The sequence below is a fragment of the Globicephala melas genome, chromosome 17 (genome assembly GCF_963455315.2).
Source record: "Globicephala melas chromosome 17, mGloMel1.2, whole genome shotgun sequence".
Taxonomy (NCBI): Eukaryota; Metazoa; Chordata; class Mammalia; order Artiodactyla; family Delphinidae; genus Globicephala; species Globicephala melas.
In genome coordinates, this window is record NC_083330.1 from 12345542 (window position 1) to 12368265 (window position 22724).

The 22724-nt window shown below is 37.0% G+C and overlaps 1 protein-coding gene across 1 annotated transcript in view; it reads right to left on the reverse strand.

Annotated features, from left to right (window-relative positions):
• Positions 1–22724, reverse strand: part of PPP1R42 (protein phosphatase 1 regulatory subunit 42) — a 37424-nt gene that overhangs the window by 7260 nt on the left and 7440 nt on the right. Inside the window, exons 5-6 of the mRNA XM_060287499.1 lie at positions 8166–8283; positions 6162–6293 (exon numbers count right to left, since the gene is read on the reverse strand). Coding sequence (XP_060143482.1) covers positions 6162–6293; positions 8166–8283 — 250 coding nt within the window. The remainder of the gene's footprint in view (positions 1–6161; positions 6294–8165; positions 8284–22724) is intronic.

The window sequence follows — 22724 nt, forward strand, 5'->3', positions numbered from 1 at the left end:
CAAATGTTTATTAAATGACTAAATGAATATTTCCATCAAAGCACTACAAAAATAAATGCTGAATAAAACAAAACCAGTTCAACCAAAAAAAAAAAATGCTGAAGGGCATTCAGATATTTTGAATTTTGTTAAAGTGTTTGACTTTGCTTCTAATTTTGAGCTATATAGTTGTGTGACTATATTTAAGACAAGATTATTTTATTGTAACATCCTTGAAGTCTGAGGTAATTTTACCATATAGAGCTCCAAATTTATAGGGCTACCAAAAATATGTAGTCAGGAAATACAAAGATGACTATCTTCCTAAGAATTCCTGTTCACTTATAATGTATTTGGTTGTACAGGGGTATCTTTAAATGGTTCGTCTTAGCTCTTCTAAAGACCTGAAGGTATATTGTAGATTTAAAAATATACACAGTATATCTTCTAGACTTTAAGTCATTCTTTCCATTTCTCCTGAATGGCAATAACAGACACTTTACATAAAGACTATAGTGTAAGCTATTGGCCACATACCTAAGGACAGAGTTATTGCGTGTTAAATACGTGTATCCAGGGATATCACAGGTTGTAAGCCTGGGAAGCTCAGAACTGTACCATTTGTTTGGATGGGGTTGGCAAATATGTGTAGGTGGTGAGGAAGAAGGACATCTATAGATGGCCAAGAGAGGATAACTGAGTACTCCTGAGGAAAACTCACATAATTTCTATTACAGCTAGTCAGCTTTCAATTTCAGTTTAATTTTAATTTAATTGACCTTACAGTCTATTTTTCAATATAGTAAATCATATAATCTATTTGAATACTTTTTTTTAGCCATACGCGGGCCTCTCACTGTTGTGGCCTCTCCCGTTGCGGAGCACAGGCTCCGGACGCGCAGGCTCAGCGGCCATGGCTCACAGGCCTAGCCACTCCGCGGCATGTGGGATCTTCCCAGACCGGGGCACGAACCCGTATCCCCTGCATCGGCAGGTGGACTCTCAACCACTGCGCCACCAGGGAAGCCCCTATTTGAATACTTTTAAAATTTCAAAGTTCTTTCATAATATAGTCTCATTTTTCTCCCTAGTTCCTTTTTTGTTTATAAAAATTATATGTTTACATATCACATATTTACACATTTGCAGATTTTTCTAAATTCCCACTAAACTGAAGTGAATTTCTACGTAGAGCAGACATTATTATCGTTGGGTCCAAGCATGATTCAGCCAGTCATCAGTAGAGTGGTCACTAGAAGCCAAAGCTGTTTGATGAAGTCAGATAACTGATTAATCACTGTCTCCCTGCTATCTTTGTGACCTTAGACAAGTTATTTCATCTTTCTAAAACTCAGCTTTCTCAGCTGCAAAATGGATATAATAATTATCTTTTCCACAAGTTACAATGATTAAAGCAGTAGTGCGCATAAATATCTGAAATGTTTGGCACAATAAATATTAGCTCTCTTTTCTTCCCTTGCCCCCTCTTCTTGGCTTCCTAGACTGGAGTGCTTTCCATTTTAAATTATTAATGATTATCATGATAGCAACTACAACAAGGTATGAAATGATGCTTCTGTACTATATAACATTCTGTATGGCTTTTAAAAAAAATTGTGGTAGAAACACTTAACATGAAATCTACCCTGTTTATTTTTTAAGTGTACAATAAATACATTATTGTTGACTCTAGGTGCAACTTTGTACAGCAGACCTCTAGAGTTTATTCATCTTGCTTGACTGAAACTTTATGCCTGTTGATTAGTAACTCCCCATTTCTCCCACCACCGGTAGCCCTGGGCAGCCACCATTCCACTCTTTGATTCTATGAATTAGACTATTTTAGATACCTCATATATGTGGAATTATGCAATATTTGTCCTTCTGTGACTGGCTTATTTCATTCAGCATAATGTCCTCAAGGTTCATCCACATTGTTTCATATTACAGAATTTCCCTTTTTTAAGGCTGAATAGTATTCCATTGTTTGTATATACCTTATTTTCTTTATCCACTCATCTGTCAGTGGACATTTAGGTTTCTACATCTTGGTTATTGTGAATAGTACTGCAGTGAACATAGGAGGGTTAACGTGTCTTCAAGATCCTGATTTCAGTTCTTTTGGATAAACAGTCAGAAGTGGGATTGCTGGATCATACGGTTATTCTATTTTAAAATACTGAGGCACTGCCATACTGTTTTTCACATTGGTTGCACCATTTTGCATTCCCACCGACAGTGTGCAAGGGTTCCAATTTTATCCATGTCCTCACCAACATTTTTTTTTTTGTCATTTGATAATAGCCATCCTGACAGGTATAAGGAAGTATCTCATTGTGTTTTTTTTTAAAATATTTATTTATTTATTTGGCTTTGCCGCGTCTTAGTTGCGGCATGCGGGATCTTTGATCTTCGTTGTGGCGTGCAGGATTTTTAGTTGCGGCATGCAGGATGTTTTTTTTAGTTGCAGCATGTGAACTCTTAGTTGTGGCACGTGGGATCTAGTTCCCTGACCAGGGATTGAACCCAGGCCCCCTGCATTGGGAGTACAGAGTCTTAGCCACTGGACCACCAGGGAAGTCCCATCATTGTGTTTTTGATTTGACTTTCCCTGTTGATTAGTGACATTGAGCATTTAAAAAATATACCTGTTGGCCATTTGTAGGTCTTCTTTGGAGATATGTCTATTGGAAATGCTGTTGGGAAAATGGCGCCAATTAACTTGCTTGACAAAGTGTTGCCACAAACCTTCAATTTGTATAAAATGCATTATCTGTGAAGCGCAATAAAGTAAAGCACAATATAACAAGGTGTGCCTGAAATCACTTTATTTATTTATTGAAATATAGTTGATGTACAATATCTTGCTAGCTTCAGGAGTACCATGTAGTAATTTGACATTTGTATCATTGTGAAATGATGACCACCATAAGCCTAGTAACCATATGTCCTTGTGCAAAGTTATTATAATATTGTTGACCATATTCTTTGTGTTGTATATTACGTCCCTGTGGCTTATTCATTTTATAACTGGAGGTTTACCTCTTAATCCCCTTCACCTTTTTCATCCCGCTTCCCCGGCAACCACTGCTTCTCTGTTTCTATGAGTCTGTTTTTGTTTTGTTTTCTTTGTTTCGTTTTTTCAATTCCACATATAAGTGAGATCATTCAGTGTTGGTCTTTCTCTTTCTGACTTATTTTACTTAGCATAATACCCTCTATATCCATCCATGTTGTCACAAATGGTAAGATTTTATTTTTATTTTTAATGGCTGAGTAATATTCCATTGTATATATCACAAATCTTCTCTATCCGTTCCTCTATTGAAGGATACTTAGGTTGCTTCCATATCTTGGTTATTGTAAATAATGCTGCAGTGGACATTGGTGTGTGTATATCTTTTTGAATTAATGTTTTTGTTTCCTTTGGGTAGATACCCAGAAGTGAAATTGCTAGATCATATGACAGTTCTATTTTTAATTTTTTGAGGAACTTCTGTATTGTTTACCATGATGGCTGCACCAATTTACAATTGCACCAGCAGTGCACCAGGGTTTCTTTTTCTCCACATCCTTGCCAACACTTGTTATTTGTTGTCTTTTTGATAATTGCCATTCTGATAGGTGTAAGGTGGTATCTCATTGTGGTTTTGATTTGCATTACCCTGATGATTAGTGATGTTGAGCATCTTTTCATGTGTCTCTTGACCATCTGTATGTCTTCTTTGGAAAAATGTCTATTCAGGTCCTCTGCCCATTTTTTAATTGGGTTATTTGTTTTTCTGATACTGAGCTGTATGAGTTCTTTGTGTATTTTGGATATTAACCCCTTATCAGTCCTATCATTTGCAATTTTCTTCTCCCATTCAGTAGGCTGTCTTTTCACTATGTTGGTAGTCTCCTTCGCTATGCAAAAGCTTTTGAGTTTGATGTAATCCCATTTGTTTGTTTTTGCTTTTGTTTCCCTTGCCTGAGGAGACAGATCCAAAAAAATATTGCTAAGACCAGTGTCAAAGAGCTCACTGCCTATGTTTTCTTCTAGGAGTTTTATGGTTTTAGCTCTTATGTTTAAGCCTTTAATCCATTTTGAGTTTATTTTTGTATATGGTGTGAGAAACTGGTCCAGTTTGATTCTTTTGCATGTAGCTGTCTAGTCTTCCTCACACCATTTAATGAAGAGGTTGTCTTTTCCCCATTGCATATTCTTGCCTCCTTTGTTGTAGATTAATTGGCTATATAGGCGTTGGTTTATTTCTGGTCTCTCTATTCTGTTCCATTGATCTGTCTATTTTTGTGCCAGTACCATACTGTTTTGGTTACTGTAGCTTTGTAGTATACAGTAGTATACCCTTGAATGACACAGGTTTGAACTCCTCAAGTCCACTTTTATGTGGAGTTTTTTCTATAGTATATACTACAGTATTACACGATCTGAGGTTGGTTGAATCCTTGGATGCGGAACGAAGGATATGGAGGGCTGACTGTAAAGTTACATGCAGATTTTTGACTTTGGGGAGGGTCGGCACCCCTAACCTCCTCACTATTCAAGGGTCAACTGTAGTTTGAAATCAGGGAGTGTGATCCCTTTGGCTTTGTTCTTTCTCAACATTGCTTTGGTGGTACTTTGGCATCTTTGGGGTAATACTGAAAATATGCAAGTCCTTATCCTGAGTCTAGTTTTGCTCTTCACAGCCAGCCAGGTATAAGCAGAGGAGGAGAAATGCCTCCTGTCCATTTTATAGGTTTTAGATGTTGAGAAGTTCATATTGCCAACACAATATCATCACTCATGTGAATATTGTCAGCTTAAAAAGTCCAATTCTTTGAAATAATGTTAACAATTCATATTCAGGGGATACAATATGGCAAAATCATCAGAGCTTTCCATCTCTGCTTCTCTTCACCTCAACCTCCTAGTCCTAGAGTGATAGAGCTCCTAGGATATGCTATCTATGCATAAAGCCTCACTACACTGTTTTGGTTTCCGTTTCCCTGTTCCCCTGGTCTCACCTCTTTCTGTGTCTCCATCCCCTGTTAGCTGTGGAATTAGAAGACCATTAGCGTTCAAACACTGTCACGGAACAGAGCAAGGGCCTCATTTCAGCCTTGTGGACTATAGAATCTGTGAAGAGTGAATTCTAGGATACTCCCCAGTATGCTAAAGATGATTGTTACACATCATACTTAGCTACATTTAGTTTCATTAGTTAGGCAGGGGAGGTTGGTGTGTCCTTGTAACACAACCTTAGACATATTATAATCAAAATATTCAAATGTTGGGGTGTGTACTTAAGAAAGAGGACAGGCCACAGAGTATACGGAACATATGTGGTTGTGATACATTTTTATTTTTTATCCTGATGAAAAATGTGATTTTTGCACTTTTGCTAAACAAATATACTTGTGAATTGTTTCACAAGTTACATAGCTGATTGTTGTTTCACCATTTATATAACTAGTGTCATGCACTTTTGCCAGATATAAAATTATACACTTTTCCCCACCCTCATGGCTCTCTGTTTATATAGCTGGCATAGTTATACTCAATATGAACTAAACATAGCTTTTTTCATATATGGTAACTACCATTTTCATATATAAACATTATAGGAAAAATTTCCTAGGAATTGTAAACAAGTTAAAAAAAGCCCATAAAAAATCTAAACAAACCCCCATTATTTTTTTGTTTGTTTATATATTTATATTTTATTTATTGAATCAGTGATAAATAATAATAGCTACAACTGTGATCCAAAAATCTAACAAACTAGAATTAACGTTGGGTACATTTCACCATATTTGTTCCATTTGCTTTACCTTAAATAGAAATAGTTTATATAAAAATTTATCTACTTTTAAATAAACACACTCTTTTTCTTATTTTTTCAGTGCTAGTTCATAACAACATTGTTTTTAAGACTTTTTGATAATGCAAAGCTTAATTTTTAATTTTGTAACAAGGATTCTAATATTAATGTGAACACAAAATCTTAAAACACACAATTTCAGAATTCAAAAATTACAAATATTCTCCATTCCATTCTATAGTTATGTGCCTTGGAGCACTTATACACACATGCATGTACCCACAAATCCCCCTTATTTCTGGTATTTTTTTTTGTTGAGTAGAATATTCTCTTTGCTAGTAGAAGTGATTAACTAATGAATGACAGTCTACTTACTTATGTGTGAGTTACTTATATCCTCGTTCTTACTGTTCCCTTTTTTGCTGATTTTCTTGGCATCTTTGGATGCTTTCCAATTCATTAGGAATTGTCTTTCCATATTTTTAATTTCTTTTCCATCAAGGAATTCTAGAGAAAATATATATGTTAAAAAATGTAGTATATAAATGCTATAAATGTTATGTATCAATACAGCATGAACATTATAAATACAATATATAAATATTATGTATACACATACAATATATATACCTCTGGTTTAGGACACATGAACAGCTACACGATAGGCTGAAATAAATTTATTTTTAAAATACCTTATTTACACAGCTTCTGTTTTTGTTGAGCTTTTATTTTAATTATTTTTTCTGATTTCAAAAAGAATATGTGCATATTATAAACAACTGAAACATGATGGAAAAAACATAAAAAGGCTCTGTAATTGCTATCCATATCTCTCCTTCCCATCACTAGCAAAGGTAATCATTATAAACAATTTGATGTATGGTCACCCTTCTTGGATCATAAAGTATTTTAAAAAACAAAAATGTCATATTCAACAAAAATTAAATATTATCTATTCATTTAAATAATTCTATGATTATTCATAGGAAAAAGTAAAATATATTTTATGTTAATTTCATTAAGAAGTTTTATATATGTAACATGGTATTTTAAAAATACATACATTAATAATGCTTATTATATCCTAAGATATAGGATATAATAGGAATAATCGCATAACTGGCCTCTTCGTTCTATGAAGTGAGATTTCAGTTATCTTTACATTTTGTTTCTTTAAAAAGTTTTGAAAATTGAGCATATTAAATAAGTTTGTGTGTTGTAAGATTTGGAAAATTCAAAGAAATGGAGAAAACAAAACATTGCCTGTATTCCACAACCAGAAATAATCACTGACAACCACGGATAACACTTTAGTATATTTCTTAGCATTGTTTTGTTTTCTAGGTGTGTATTGTGTGTATATGTGTGTATTATATAAAAATGGAATTCTCTATTTATACAGTATCACATTTTACTTTTTAATATTGTATTGTGAGCATTTTACCACGTCTTTCTTTAAACACAATTTTTAATGACTGATAGTGTTCCAAGTACAAATATACGAGTAATTTACCTTTAAAAATATACATGACTGTTATTCCTGTGTATTCTCTGTTTCCTACTCTTGGCTGGTGGGGTAGAGGGTAGGTAAGGTGTGACTCTCACATATGTGTTTTGAAAAATCGTCTTGGATGTTTCTGATATACCTTCTGTCATCCCCTCTTTCCCCCAAGAGAACCACTGTACTAGCATTATGATTAACCAAGTTTACTATAGCTATGAGCTTTGAAGTGGTTTTGCCATACGTTAGTTTTTATACTCAAGTACAGCATGTCATAGAAACACTCTCACAAATCTCCTCTGTGAGAGGGCAGTGATTATCTCTCTGATACTGTATAACTTGGTACCTATTGAAGAGCATTGGTCCATTTCCCCTTATATAGTGCGGATTCAGGAATGTTATTATTTGTACGGATCTCATAAAGGGACTCCCCACCTTCTCCCCTTTCAAATGAAAGGAACTCCTGTATGTTCTTAAGGTGCCGTTTGGGAAGTGTCAAGCAATGAAAACCTTGATCAATTTTATCTACGGAACCAAGAGTCTCCGGATCTTCAGAGGATTTGTGCCAGTGAAAATTTGGCAAACGGCCAGCAAGTTCTACACATTTATGACTAACCATTTTTGTTGGTAACAGCCACATTTTCTTTTTAAAGAAAGAGTGTCTGATGTCTTAATTATTTCTGAACAGCAGATCTTTTTCATGTTTTATTTCTCAATTTTAACTTTTGCTTTTATTAAAATATCAAATTTAAAGTTGACCATTTTTGTAGATCCAGATGTCATATTCATATTTCTGAAGGCTTGCTGATAAATTAACTAAAGAGTTAACCAGCTCTCTTTCTCTAAGAAAATCATATTAATATAATATAAACATGTACCCAGTGATTTGGACACCAATATTAGTCTATCTCTGTATTTCGGTTTGAGACAAACAGGATTTCTGTTTAGATCCATTTTCCACAGCTTCGTCAACTTGTTCAGTAAACACTCCAAATCCTATCGTTAGAGAAGAAAAAAGCAAGACACAGGTATTTCATATTATCAATATTTCTTTCATGTCAGTTAACTGTTTTAAAAGGTAATTACTGTTTTCCATGGAGTTCTAGCTCAGTGCCAGGTACTTAGGTTACAATAAATGTTTATTTGATAAAATAGTCTATACTAATAATAGAGAGGACTAAAGATGAGGCAAAAAGTAGGGTCCTGAGTTGGGGGCCACAGAACTCTACTGTCACACTCCCTTAAATGGACCCAACCTGCAGCTCAGAAACCACTTTGCCTCTGGCTATCCATGCTACAGAAGATGCCCTGTTCTTAGTGGAGCTTATGGAAGTTTACAGATTAAGGCCATTATGGAGTAGTAAGTAAGCAGTCCATTGACATTACAAGCAATATTTATTGTTGCTTTTTCTTTTTAAAAAATCTGTTAAAAAAATATCAAAGGGGAAAATAGGAGGGAAAAAAAAAAACTTGTGTGCTTATCACCCAAAGATCACTTTTAATATGTTATGTATCCTTCTAGTTTTCTTTTTGAGCATAGGGATTTCCTTTTTAATTGTCATCATACTGTAGGTACAGTTTTGTTTTATGTACATCATAAACATTTGCATGTTTTAATAGCTCATAAGAAAATCAGCTTATTGATATTTAAAGGAATAATTAAGTTATTCCATGGTTGAAAATCCAAATAAATGTGAGAAAAACAGATTGATCGCCTTTAAGAACCAGCTGTCTCAGTTTGCCCTCTTCACCTCCTCTCTCTCCCTATTTGAATTTTTTTTCAATCCAATATCTCTGTCTCCAATGCCTTGTTTTTCTCTCATTCCTTTTCTTGCTTTCTCCCCTTCCTCATTTTTTATGTATATATTTTACTTTATCTACTATTTTTTTAAAAATTAATTAATTAATTTATTTTTGGCTGCGTTGGGTCTTTGTTGGTGTGCGCGGGCTTTCTCTAGTTGCGGCGAGCAGGGGCTGCTCTTCGTTGCGGTGCGCGGGCTTCTCATTGCAGTGGCTTCTCTTATTGCAGAGCACAGGGTCTAGGCATGTGGACTTGTAGTTGTGGCATGTGGGCTCAGTAGTTGTGGCTCGCAGGCTCTACATCGCAGGCTCAGTAGTTGTGGCACATGGGCTTTGTTGCTCCACGGCATGTGGGATCCTCCTGGACCAGGGCTCGAACCCGTGTCCCCTGCATTGGCAGGCGATTCTTAACCACTGCGCCAGCAGGGAAGTCCCTTAGCTACTATTTAATGGAAGTGAAATATACTTTATACTTTATTTCTTATATCAATATATGCCCCAAACTTAATCTGTAAAGAATTACTCAAAACAAGTAATGGAAAAACTTTTTCTACTCTATAGCCCATGATTGATTTGTAAAAATTCAGTGGCCACAGGCAGAAAAATAAGAAAAGGAAAAATACCTTCAGTAGGGCAAAAACATTACTTTAAAGCAAATGTTTTGCTAATATTAATAATAAATACTGATAATAACTAATTCTGTGGAGAGCTTTCTGGTTGTCAGAGCACTGCCGTATATGTGATGTTGTACACATCCAGGAGGATTGCATTTCTTTAGAATATGGGTATGAGGATTTCAAAGTTAGTAAAAGTTCCAGAGGATAGCAGCAGACAAACACCTATGATTCTTTTATCTGTTTTCCTCAAGCCAAGACCAAACTTATCATAGGGTATAAGGGAAAATTGGGAAATAAAAGTTATGGATTAATTCATACATATTCTTAATTGCAAAGCTGAAAGTAATTGATAATGCATTGCCTGGTATTTTTATTCCCCATAGCATTTCCTCACCTGCAAAGCTTGATACCATTCAGCTTTGTATATCCATTTAATTTAACTATTTATACCTTCCATCTTATTCTTTGCTTGATCCATGTTTACTGTTGCTTAGATATTTCATTTTTCCACTTTTGGAAATTTTTCTTATGATAAGACTGCATTTACTCTTTAGGTTTTAGAAAAATTTTTTTTCTTACTATGAAGCTTTGACAGCAGTTCCCTTCTATATATTAAAAATCCTTCCCAAACTTTCATATCCAGGAGGTAACAAATATGGAACATCCAGATATGTGCCTGCATCTACATGAAGAAATGCTGTCTTTTCATCTGGCTGAACATCTGGCTGCTGGACAGCCAGATGTCCAGAACCCACTGCAGAGCACTTTAATCTTGCTGAGACCAATGTCTTCGTATATAAAATGGTGGCTCGAGTTCTGCCTACTTCATTATTCATCAGATATTTATTGAGTCAAGGGCTAAGTTCTGTGCTAGACTCTAATGTATTCAAATAAATAATTTATGTGAAAAATATAAGGACTTGTTTTAAAAATATACAGGCAACCCTAAACTTTCTGACATTGCTTCTTACTATTTGACCTTAGGCAAGTCTGTATCCTCATTTATAAAGTAAGGATAATTAGGGTTAGTTGTGGGATATAAAGTGCGTGGAACAAAGCAGGTAAAGAATATATGTGTTAATTCTCTTCCTCTTTGCCTGCTCTGCCACTCCTCAGTTAATTCCCTTTCTCTTAATTTTGGTCAGCAGAGAGCAAAAATTGTTGTAAGGGAGAATAAGCTTCTGATCCACTGACAAGTAATTGACTTCGTAAAAGAAAGCTCTCTTCAGAAGTTGTAACTTCATCCTTCAGTCCTGGGCCCTGGATTATGCCCTCTTCACAGCATTTGTTCCACAGCTTTTGATACAGCCATAATTATTTTATGTGAGAGTTTCACTGTATTTCTCTTGGTTTAAAAAACTCTAAGGATGGAATTGTGCATTGCATCTTTGTACATCGTTGAATATGATGCCCATCATCCAAAAGTTAATAATAGCAGTAAGAGAACTTTAAATTTATATAGATAAAAAGAATCCTGTAGATTTTTGTTAATTGTTCCTCACTTGATAAATTATCCTCAACATACTCCTTCCAGTGTATGTTTATTTAAGACTAAACTAATCCTGTGCTGCAATATGATTACTCTTTGGATACGCTCTGGTTGTTCATTGCCTTCCTGTCTTTAATAAAATGCTTTCACTTTCCTGACCTTCAATAAGTTACTAAAGGGAGCAGACACTTTTCTGGACAGTCTCTGTATGATAAATGATCATGTCACGCTATCACTTAGAGGAGTGCTGCAAAATACTAAAGAGCCAATTCTATTTCCCATGCAGGGTTGGTGCCTCAGCTCCTGTATAGGAGCCTGCTGCACTGGCAGTGCTCTCTCTACAATTAATGATGGCTGCTGATGAACCTGTATTGGACCAGAGTGCTCCAATCTTTATCGGAAACGTCTAGCCCAACTGTCCTAACTAAATCTAAAGACAGCCATTTGTCATCCCCCTGACTGCCTGTCATCATCTGCCTGGGAAAATCTATAATTTTTGGCTTGTTCCTGACTAAACTGTGGAGTGAATAAATTTATCTTTGGGTTACTCTGCTTGTCAGAATCAATATTGAGCAGAGGTTGAATAAATTAGAAACTGGAAAAACATGACAGGCCGTAGTGGTTTGTTCATTTGTGTCTTATAAATCAAATATTTAGTTTATTTAAGAGGCAAGCACGTCAAATTTTTGATTTCCACCATTCATTCTAAGATGCTTTACCTCATGATAAATGGTCATCAGAAAACCAATGAAGTAAATCACTGATATATCTGACTGTGAGATGAACTTTTCAGATCATTTTATTGATTTAGCAAACTTTGCAGAAATAAAAACTATAGGTAAAGATTAAAATTTTTTTCTTTCAAGTTTTTATACATTTTTGCAACCATGATATTTGACCTAATAGTGTCAGCAAAATATATAATGTTGGCCCTAGAAAAGTTCATGGCTCATCAAGCTACTTGTAGAACTCCAAGTTTTATTATAGTTATTAAAGAATTTAATATTTTAATACATTGCTGCATGCTTATTTAAAGGAGTTACAGAAAAAAAAGGAAAGAAATGTTAATCAAAAATAAATATCATTGAAACTAGAGCCGTAGAGTTAAAGAAGGGAGTTTCTAAAGTATGGAGTATTTGACTTACAACCTTTTTTTCTCCTCCTCAGTGATTGGTTTTGCCACCAGTTTTATTGGGGAGAACTGAGTCATCAAGCACAGAGTTTTCTCAGTTATCTGCCTTTGGTCTCACACTTCCTCTTCCATTCTTCTTTCTGATTTTTATTAACAAAGGAAAAGTCCCACCTCTTTTCCCAAACTAATCAGTTCTCTCTATCCCTTCCCCTCTCCACAGGCCTCCTCCTCTTGGGATCATCTTTCTCTTGCATTTCCATTTCCAGTCTATCCCTCACCTCTGACTTTTATCCTCTTACATACCATCACTACACTTCTTGAGTCCAGACCAGTTCTTCTCAAACTTTTATGTCCTTACAAATCACCTAGAGATCTTGTTTAAATGCAGGTTTTGATATATTAGGTCTGGGGCAGAAGCTGAGACTCTGCATTTCTGATGCTGATGCTGCTGGTTCTAGGACCACATTTGGAGTTATGAGTCTAGATCGCTGCCTCTGCTTCCTCAGTCACTGGGCACTCCTGCAGCCTGGTGCTTTTGGTCAGGCACTGCTAACATTATCATTGAGCTACACATTGACAATTTCGGACTCTTTTTTTTTTTGGCCGCACCGCACTGCATGTGGGATCTTAGTTCCTTGACCAGATATCGACCCAGCACCCCCTGCTTTGGGAGTGTGGAGTTTTAACCACTGGAGCACCAGGGAACTCCCCGGACTTTCTTAGTCTCATTCTTTGGAGCAACTTACCCTATTGACCGCACCCTTTATGACTTTTCTTGCAGGCTCCCTGGATCCTGCATGAATCTTTGACCCACAAATAACAAACCTCTGGCCCTAGAAATCCCCAGTATATAAACAGGCTGCTTCCTAAAAGTTGCTTTTGAGAATGGAGAACACATCTTGTTAAAAAAAAACAGTGCTATGCCTAGTGGACTGTTGCCTGAATCAGCCCATAAAAATATTTAGTCAAGAAAAAGCCCAAAGAATATCTGTGCAGTGATAGTGCAATAAAACCTCCCTGTAATTTACCACCATGTTTCCCCAGCAGTGGAGCACCCTCTGGGGACAGAAGTAGGTGTCCCTGCAGCAGACCATCAGGGATCAGTTCTCTTGCATCCTTTTCTATAATCTACACTTATTCCTTTCAAACAGTGTTTTTCTTCCATGGACCACAGAAGAATGTAAAGTCATGGTTAGAAAAACTTTTTCTCCTGTAACCCACCACCTTCTCCATTTATAAGCAGACCCTTTACAGAAAAAGGATGGCCAGATTGATGGAAATAGTAAAACATCTATTACACCAAGGAAGGAAGGGTCATCTGTATGTGAGAGGAAGAACCAGATTTTGTGGGAAGCCACATTGAGCACTTTATCGTACACTGTCTCCTCCCGTATCTAGGCAATCTCATCCATGATGACAGTTTCAGTGGGCACTTAACCAATATGCTGAAGACTCCCACATTCTTCTGTCCATTGAGCTCTGGCGTCATATAACCAATTGTCTTACTGATATTTTCTCTAGAACAGTTCAAAGACACCTCAGATTCTATGTGACCAAAACTCATGATCTCTCTCTCGCCTAAACCTGACTCTTGAGTTCCCTATTTTCCATTGTTCAAGGCAAAGCTATAGAACCATTCTTGACCTCTCCCTCTTCCACACTCCCTATATCCAACTCACCATCAAGTCTTGTCCACTTTACTTCCTAAACAGATTTCCAGTCTGTCGGCTCACTTCATTTTTACCTGTTCAAGTTTCCACCATCTCTCACTTCCTAACCAGCCTGGCCTCTTTCAGTCTATTCTCCACACTGTATCCACACTGATCTTTTTAAAATGCTAATCTATAATTACATCACCCCTGGCTTAAACACCTTCAGTGGCTCCCTACTGTTCTTGGATAAAGACAAAACTCTATCATGGCCTATGCAGCTCATCTGCCCACCAGCCTCTATTTGCGCTATGCTCCATCTTTACTGTCTCTGCTTCTCTTTCCTCATCTTTGTCATACTCTTACCTGCCCCAGGGCCTTTGCACATGTTATTCTCTTTACCTGGTAAGCCCTTCTGTTCTCTCAGAGGTCAGCTCAGCAATACCTTCCTAAGGGAAGCCTTCACTGGGCTCCCTAAGGCAAATCCCCCAGTTACAGGCTTTCAGAGCAACATACTTCTCCTTTGTTTCACTTGCCACGGATGCAATTTTACTTTTGTTTTGGGGTAATTACGTGCTTAACGTTTCTCTTCCTCTCAATGCCGAGAGCTCTTTGAGTCCATGGACTGTATCTGTTTTTTGTTGTTGTTGTTGTCGCGGTACGCGGGCCTCTCACTGTTGTGGCCTCTCCCGTTGCGGATCACAGGCTCCGGACGCGCAGGCTCAGCGGCCATGGCTCACGGGCCCAGCCACCCCGCGGCATGTGGGATCTTCCCGGGCCGGTGCACGCACCCGTGTCCCCTGCATTGGCAGGTGGACTCTCAACCACTGTGCCACCAGGGAAGCCCTGTATCTGCTTTTTGCTCACTATTGTCTCCCCCATTGTCTAGGAAGTGCTGCCACGTGGTAGGTGTTTTGAATGAATGAAGAAGAAGAAATAATGAATGCATATATGATTGAATGGTTTAGAAGCAGGATAAGAATTTTAAACAAGAAATTATATGGAACTGTTTTGAAAAATTTGCTGGTTAGAGGTGCTGCAGACATAGAGAAAGAGAGGAAAGACAGGATTTATCTTCTATTTTTTTCCTCTACTCCTCTGCCATTCTCACCTTCTCCTCCCCCACCCCAAGTCTCTGCCCTGGACTTTGGACTAGGGAATAGGAGAGATGATGGCAGGGTTAGAGGATCTTGGGGGAAGGAGTCCTTGGCAGCTGTGAGTCTGTAGAAGTGAGAGGGAAGGGAATGAAATCCCAAACAGCAGGAAGGACAGAAGCCACTTGGCCCAGCTTCTTCCAGGTCCTTATGCAACCATCCTAAGTGATCATTATTTTTTTCATTTTTTTCTTTTTTCATGTATTTTCTGTAGATGCATATGAGGAACCTACAATGGCTATTTAAAGGCAGCTGGTCTAAGTGCTAAAAACCTTTGGTAATTATAGTGGTTTTGTTAGAATTCTCTAATGACGTCCACTTCTTTTTCCCCATGGCACAAAGCTGTCTGTTGTTGAAGACTCTTAGTTAGGATGGATGTCAGCGACTTTATGTATGGCACATTGAGCTTTCTCTCCCATGGCACAGGGTTTGATGTCAGCAGCTTTTGGGCAACTTCAATCAATGAGTATAAAGAATGGAAAATTTAAATCCAAAAAATGGAGACACTGATCCCAGGAATAGATACAGAGAAATAAGTTAATATTCTGATGCTAACATTCATGTCCTTTGACTAAGCCTTCAGAGGATGATTTAAAATGGACCACAAAAGCACATTTCCGATGACTCCTAGGCAAGTCTATATTCAGGCCTCCAAGAAGCTGTGTCTAGGCATTTTTAATTGCTTGTGTCTTCTTGCTGGAAGTAAAAGAACTTCAGATTTCATCCTCACTCCCTGAATATCTTTTCTCTATGGGAGGGAAAAGCAACTTTTGGCTTATCCCAGCCTCTGGAACTTGCTAAATGGTTTGCATTCCTTCCCCAGATAGTTGAATATTTTAAATTGTTCTTGTATTCATTCATTTTATAAACATGTAGTAGGTGTGTACTATGTGCCAGGCACTGGGCTGAGCTCTAGGGAATCCTGAAATCAACAAAAATTCCTTGCTCTTAAAGGCTCTCAGTCTAATGGGGGATATGGTGATATACAATAACAATGATATTAACCATTTGTTCCTTACCAGCCATTCACTGTTTTTTAAATTATGTTCTTTTTTTTTAATCAAAGCAATACAATCAACACAGTTAAAGAATCAAATAAGACCATAGGGTTTATAACAAAAAGTGAAGAGTACCTTTGGGCTTAAAACAAAACCACATTCAACTTCTTCAGCTGTTTCTTTCTTTCTTTTTTTTTAAAAAACATACATTTTATTTATTTTTATTTATTTTTGGCTGCATCAGGTCTTAGCAGCAGCAGGCGGGATCTTCCTTGAGGCATGCGGGATCTTTCGTTGCGGCACGTGGGCTTCTCTGTAGTCATGGCGTGCGCTTTTTCTCTTCTCTAGTTGTGGCATGCAGGCTCCAGGGTGCGTGGGCTCTGTAGTTGTGGCGTGCGGGTTCCAGAGCCCATGGGCTCTGTAGTTTGCGGCATGCAGGGTCGGGTTTCTAGTTAAGGTGCGCGAGCTCAGTAGTTGTGGTGGGCATGCTTAGTTGCCCCATCTTAGTTCCCCAACCAGGGATCGAACCCACGCTCCCTGCATTGCAAGGCGTATTCTTTACACTGGACCACCAGGGAAGTCCCACTTCAGCTATTTCTATGCACACTTACCTCCACATTGCTAAATAACAACTGCTGTTTATTGATTTTTAAATCTTAGGTATTTACTGAATTCCTACTATGGAAGATGATGATTTAGTTTTCATAAGTATTACTCCAACCCCTACGACTCTTCCCTTCCTCCATCCTGTCAACAGAGTCATACTTAAATTAATAAGATTAATATCCATTGACCATATTACTAAGATCACTTAAGTATTGTTCAGAGCTAAACCACATAATGCACTATGGTTGTTTCTTATTTTCCCTAGAGTTAAAAATTGGTTGGTTATTTATTTGCTTAGTTTTCTATGTATTTATCACCAATTCAGCCTGAGGCAGCCTGGGCTAGTAGATGTTTTCCTAGGACATTCCTTCACTTCAAATTCCCTTCAGATTCTTTCTGGGAATTTCCTTAACCTTTCTTCTGTTTCCTAGATCCCATGTCTTCCCTCTTCCTATTTTCCTCTCCTGTTTAGGTGGAACACATTTTCCAAGAGCTGCCTAAAAAACGTATGTGGGACATAAATTTTTTTGAAACCTTGCATTTTTTAAATGTTTCATACCTCCATAATTGCTTGAAAAATTGACTGAATATATAATTCTAGATAGAGAATATTTTTAACTCAAAAATTTGAAGACATTATTCTACTATCTTCCAGATTGAAAAGTCTGATGATTCTGATTCCATTTTGATTTCTGATTCTTTGCATTATGATCCTCTTTTCCTCTGTAGAAGCCTTTAGGAACTCTTTACTCCTGGTGTTCTAAAAACTTTTAAGGATAGACCTGGGTGTGAGTCAGTTTTCATCCACTGTGCTGGCATTTGGGGGACTGTTTCAATCTGGAAACTCATGTCCTTTGGTTCTGGAGAATTTTTCTAATATTAAAATTAACTATTGAATTATAATTTACATATAACAAAATACATTTATTTAAATGACCAAACCATGTACATCCATACAATGACCACCAATCAAGAAAGAACATTTTCGGGCTTCCCTGGTGGCACAGTGGTTAAGAATCCACCGGCCAATGCAGGGGACATGGGTTCGAGCCCTGGCCTGGGAAGATCCCACATGCCGTGGAGCAACTAAGCGCATGCACCACAACTACTGAGCCTGCGCTCTAGAACCCATGAGCCACAACTACTGAGCCTGTGTGCCACAACTACTGAAGCCTGCGTGCCTAGAGCCCGTGCTCTGCAACAAGAGAAGCCATGACAATGAGAAGTCCACGCACTGCAACGAAGAGTAGCCCCCACTTGCCGCAACTAGAGAAAGCCCACGCACAGCAATGAAGACCCAACACAGCCCAAAATAAAAATAAATAAATTAATTAATTAAAAAAAAAAAGCATTTTCATCATCCCAAAAGATTCACTTATGGCCCTTTCCAGTCAGCCTCTTACCATTCCCATCAGGCAGCCATTGATCTGCTGTTACCATATACATTTGTTTTTACTTTTCAAGAGTTTCATATAAATGGGGTCATACTGCATGTACTCTTTTTTTTGTATGGCTTATTTCACTCAGTATAATCGGATTTTTATCCGTGTTGTTGTGTGCGTCAGTAGTTTATTCTTTTTTATTGCTGAGTGATATCCCATTGTATGGAACACAGTTTGTTTCTCCATTCCCGTTTGAGGAAGATTTGGTTGTTTCCAAAATTACAAATAAAGTTACTATAAATATTTGCATACAGGTATTTGTGTGAACATAGGTTTTCATTTCACTTGGGTAAATACCTAAGAATGGGATTGCTGAGTCATATGGTAAGTGCATTTTTAACTCTATAAGAAACTGTTAAACTGTTTCCCAAAAAGGTTGTACCATTTTACATTTTCCTCAGCAATGAATGAGGGTTCCAGTTGCCCCACATCCTCATGCAAAATTGATGCTGCCAGTCTCTTTATTTTTAGCCATTCTAGTGGGTCTGTAGTGGTATCACATCTTTGTTTTAATTTGTATTTCCCTGATGAATAATGATACTGAGTATCTTTTTTTTGTTTATTGACCATTAGTATATGCTCTTTTGTAAGTTTTTGTTGAAATCTTTAGCCCATTTTTAATGTGTTGCTTTTCTTCTTACCATAGAGTTGTAAAAGTTTTTAAAAATATATTGGATATATATATATTTGGATAAATATATATATATTTGGATAAATATATATATATATTTGGATAAAAATTGTTTGTCAGGTACATGATAGCTAATATTTTCTCTCTGTGGTTCACTGTTTCATTAATAATGTCTTTCAAAAGGCAGGTTTTAAATTTTGATGAAGTCCAGTTTATCAATTTTTTATAGGTTATGTTTTTTGTGTTCTTTTAAAGAACTCAAATGTATGTTTTTTTTCTAGAACTTTTATTTTTTAGCAGTTAAATTTGGATATGTTATATTTTGAGTAAGTTTTTGTATATAGTATGAAGGGTGAAGGCTCACTATTTGGATGTCCAGTTGTTTCACCAGCATTTGTTGAAAAGATTATCCTTCCCTCATTGAATTATCTTAGAACCTCTGTAAAAAAAAAAAATCAGTTGAACATAGGTATAGATTTATTTATAAAGTCTTTAATTTGTTTCCTTGATCTCTGTATCCATCCTATGCCAATACCATACTGTCTTGATTATTATAATGTTAAAGTCATGAAATCAGGTAGTGTAAGTTCTCCAACATTAATTCTTTTTACCAATATTGTTTTGGTATTTTAGGTCCTTTGCATTATCATGTAAATTTTAGAATCAGTTTGTCAATTAAAAAAAAATCTGCTGGGATTTTGACTCGGATTATGTTGAATGTATACATTAATTTGGAAAGAATTAGCACCTTAATAATATAGAGTCTTCCAGTCCATGAAAATGTTATTTCTCTTCATTTATTTAGGTCTTCTTTAATTTCTCCCAGTATTTTATAGTTTTTATTCTATAGCTCTTGCATGTATTTTCGTAAATTTATTACTGAGTATTTAATCTTTCTTGACATAAATTGTAAATGGTATTTTTAAAAAATGTCATTTTCCAGTTGTTCACTGCTAGTATGTGAGAATTGTTTTTTTGCATATTGACCTTGTATCCTATGACATTACTAAATTTGTAAGTTCTAATAGCTTTTTGTAGATTGTGATTTTAAATATATATCCTATCATGTAGTCAGCAGATAAAGATAGTTTTACTTCTTCCATTCCAAACTGAGTGTTGTTTCATTTTCTTGCCTATTGCGCTGGCTAAGCCTTCTATAGAGCACAGTAAACATCCTTGCTTTACTCCCTGTCTTGAGGGGGAAAGAATCCAGTCTTTAATCATCAAGTATGATATTCTTGTTGATTTTACATGAATGCCAATTATCAGGTTAAGTTCCCTTCTATTTATAATTTGTTGAACTTTTAAAAATGCATTTTGTGCATCTATTGAGATGATCATAGAATATTTCTCCTTTAATCTTTTTGGTGCATCACATTGATTTTTTAAAATATTTATTTATTTATTTGGTTGCACCAGGTCTTAGTTGAGGCAGGCGGGCTCCTTAGTTGCAGTATGTGGACTCCTTAGTTATGGCAGGTGGGCTCCCTAGTTGTGGCATGCAAACTCTTAGTTGCGGCATGCATGTGGGATCTAGTTCCCTGACCAGGGATCGAACCCAGGCTCACTGCATTGGGAGCGTGAAGTCTTATCCACTGTGCCACCAGGGAAGTCCCCATCACGTTGATTTTTTGAATGTCAAACCAATCTTTGATTTCTGGGATAAATCTCACTTGGTCATTATGGATAATCTTTTTATATATTGCTGGACTTTTTTAAAACTTAATTTATTTTTGGCTGCGTTGGGTCTTTGTTGCTGCGCGTGGGCTTTCTCTAGTTGCGGCGAGTGGGGGCTCCTCTTCCTTGCGGTGTGCGGGCTTCTCATTGCAGTGACTTCTCTTGTTGCAGAGCACGGGCTCCTGGCACGCGGGCTTCAGTAGTTGTGGCAGGCAGGCTCAGTAGTTGTGGCTCGTGGGCTCAGTGGTTGTGGCTCGTGGACTCTAGAGCTCAGGCTCAGTAGTTGTGGTGCATGGGCTTAGTTGCTCCGCAGCATGTGGGATCTTCCCAGACCAGGGCTCGAACCTGTGTCCCCTGCATTGGCAGCTGGATTCTTCACCACTGCGCCACCAGGGAAGTCCTATATTGCTGGATTTTATTTGATAATATTTTGGTAGGGACTTGTGAATCTATGTTCATGAGGGATATTGCTTTTATTTATTTTATTCATTGTAGTTTTCTTGCAATAGTGTTGGGGATAGGATGATGCTAGCATGATAACAGGAGTTGAGAAGTATTCCCTGCTTATCTATTTTTCTGAAGTAGTTTTTGTAATTTTGATATAATTTCCTTTTTAAGTATATGATAGAATACAGCAATGGAGCCATCTGGGCTTGGAGTTTTCTTTGTGGCAATGTTTTTACTTATAAATATGATTTATTTAATAGATTTATTTAATATGATTTATTTAATAGACACAGAGCTGTGATTTTTGAACGACAGCCTCTCTGGTTCAACTTCTTAACAAATTAAACGTGTCCCCTCTAACTTTGTTTTTAAGGTGTTTTAGCCTTTTAATTTTCCCTTCTCTTGTCCTTTAGTTTATATACTGAAATTTCAGGTATGGGGAAGTATTTCATGAAAAGCCTGAAATTTCTCAATCCATAACATGGAAAGAAGTTTCTAACAGGTATGTGGGGCTTTGGTTACAAGAAAAAACAATGCAAACACCTGTTAAATACTCTGTTCTGAAATATGCAGAAAACACAGTTGACCAGACCTAATCTCACTATTGCCAGATTCAGTGCATTTCTATTAACCTCTTATCTGCCCTCATGTCAGCTACTCAACAGCATTCAAGTCAAGTGGCCATTCCCTCTTCCTTAAACCTCCTTTTTCTCTTGTCTTCTCCTACATCATTGACTCCTACTAGTGCCTTCTCATCTAAATGATCTCTAAATATTGGAGTGGCCTCATTTATTCTTTATCTTTGTCTGTCACCCTGTCCCAAGGCTCTAAATATCATTTAAATGCTGTTGACTCCCAAACTTTCCAATCTTGCTTTTCCTTTGAACTCCAGATGCCTACTTTACATGTGCATTTCAGTATCAAATAGGCTTCTCAATAGAAGGAATTCTTTTATTCCTTCCCTTGTATCCCCCAACTTGTAAAGGCTACCACTGTCTCCTTAGTTCCTCACACAAAAACCTTGATTCTTGTTTTCTTTATTCCTACACATCCTACTAATCAGCAGATTCCATGAGTTCAATCTAAATATGCCTTCAATCCATCCACCCCTTTTTATCTCCAAGCAGCCGTCTTCTCTTAATCTTTGCTGTAGTCTCCCAACTGATCTCTTTGCTGTCATTCTTGTAACCCATTCTTCACATAGCTGATAGGGAAATCTTTAAAAAATATAATCTTTCCAGTGACTTTCTGTTGCACTTAGAATATAGTAAACTTCATGACCATGGCCTAAAAGGACCTTTATTCTAAGTGCAGTGACTTTCTGTTGCACTTAGAATATAGTCAATTTCATGACCATGGCCCCTATACCTTCCTTTCTAATCTCATGTTAACTTGGCCTTAGAGGATCATTGTAGGCAAAATAGCTTGGTTTTTATGTCATTCAGAAAAACTTCCTTTGGGAGTATTTATAGGCTAGCATTTTTGTCCTATTAAACTCTCCTCTTCTATTCAGAGTTTAAAGCATAATAGAATAAGACTTTAAAAGTAATGACAATAACTACATTGAATCTTGGTAATTATGATAATTAACAACTAACCAGATCTTTCAAGATATATTCAGCACTCATTACTGAACATTTGCCAAGCATTGTGCTTAGAACCTGGCCTTCAAAAACATTTAGGGAAAATACTTATCTTGCAGATTTGGGAGACCGGATTTCTCCACCATTGTCTCCCCAGGAAAGGTGAGCTGCTGTCTTTAGCCACTCTGTTCCCATTTCCCATGGGGTGAATG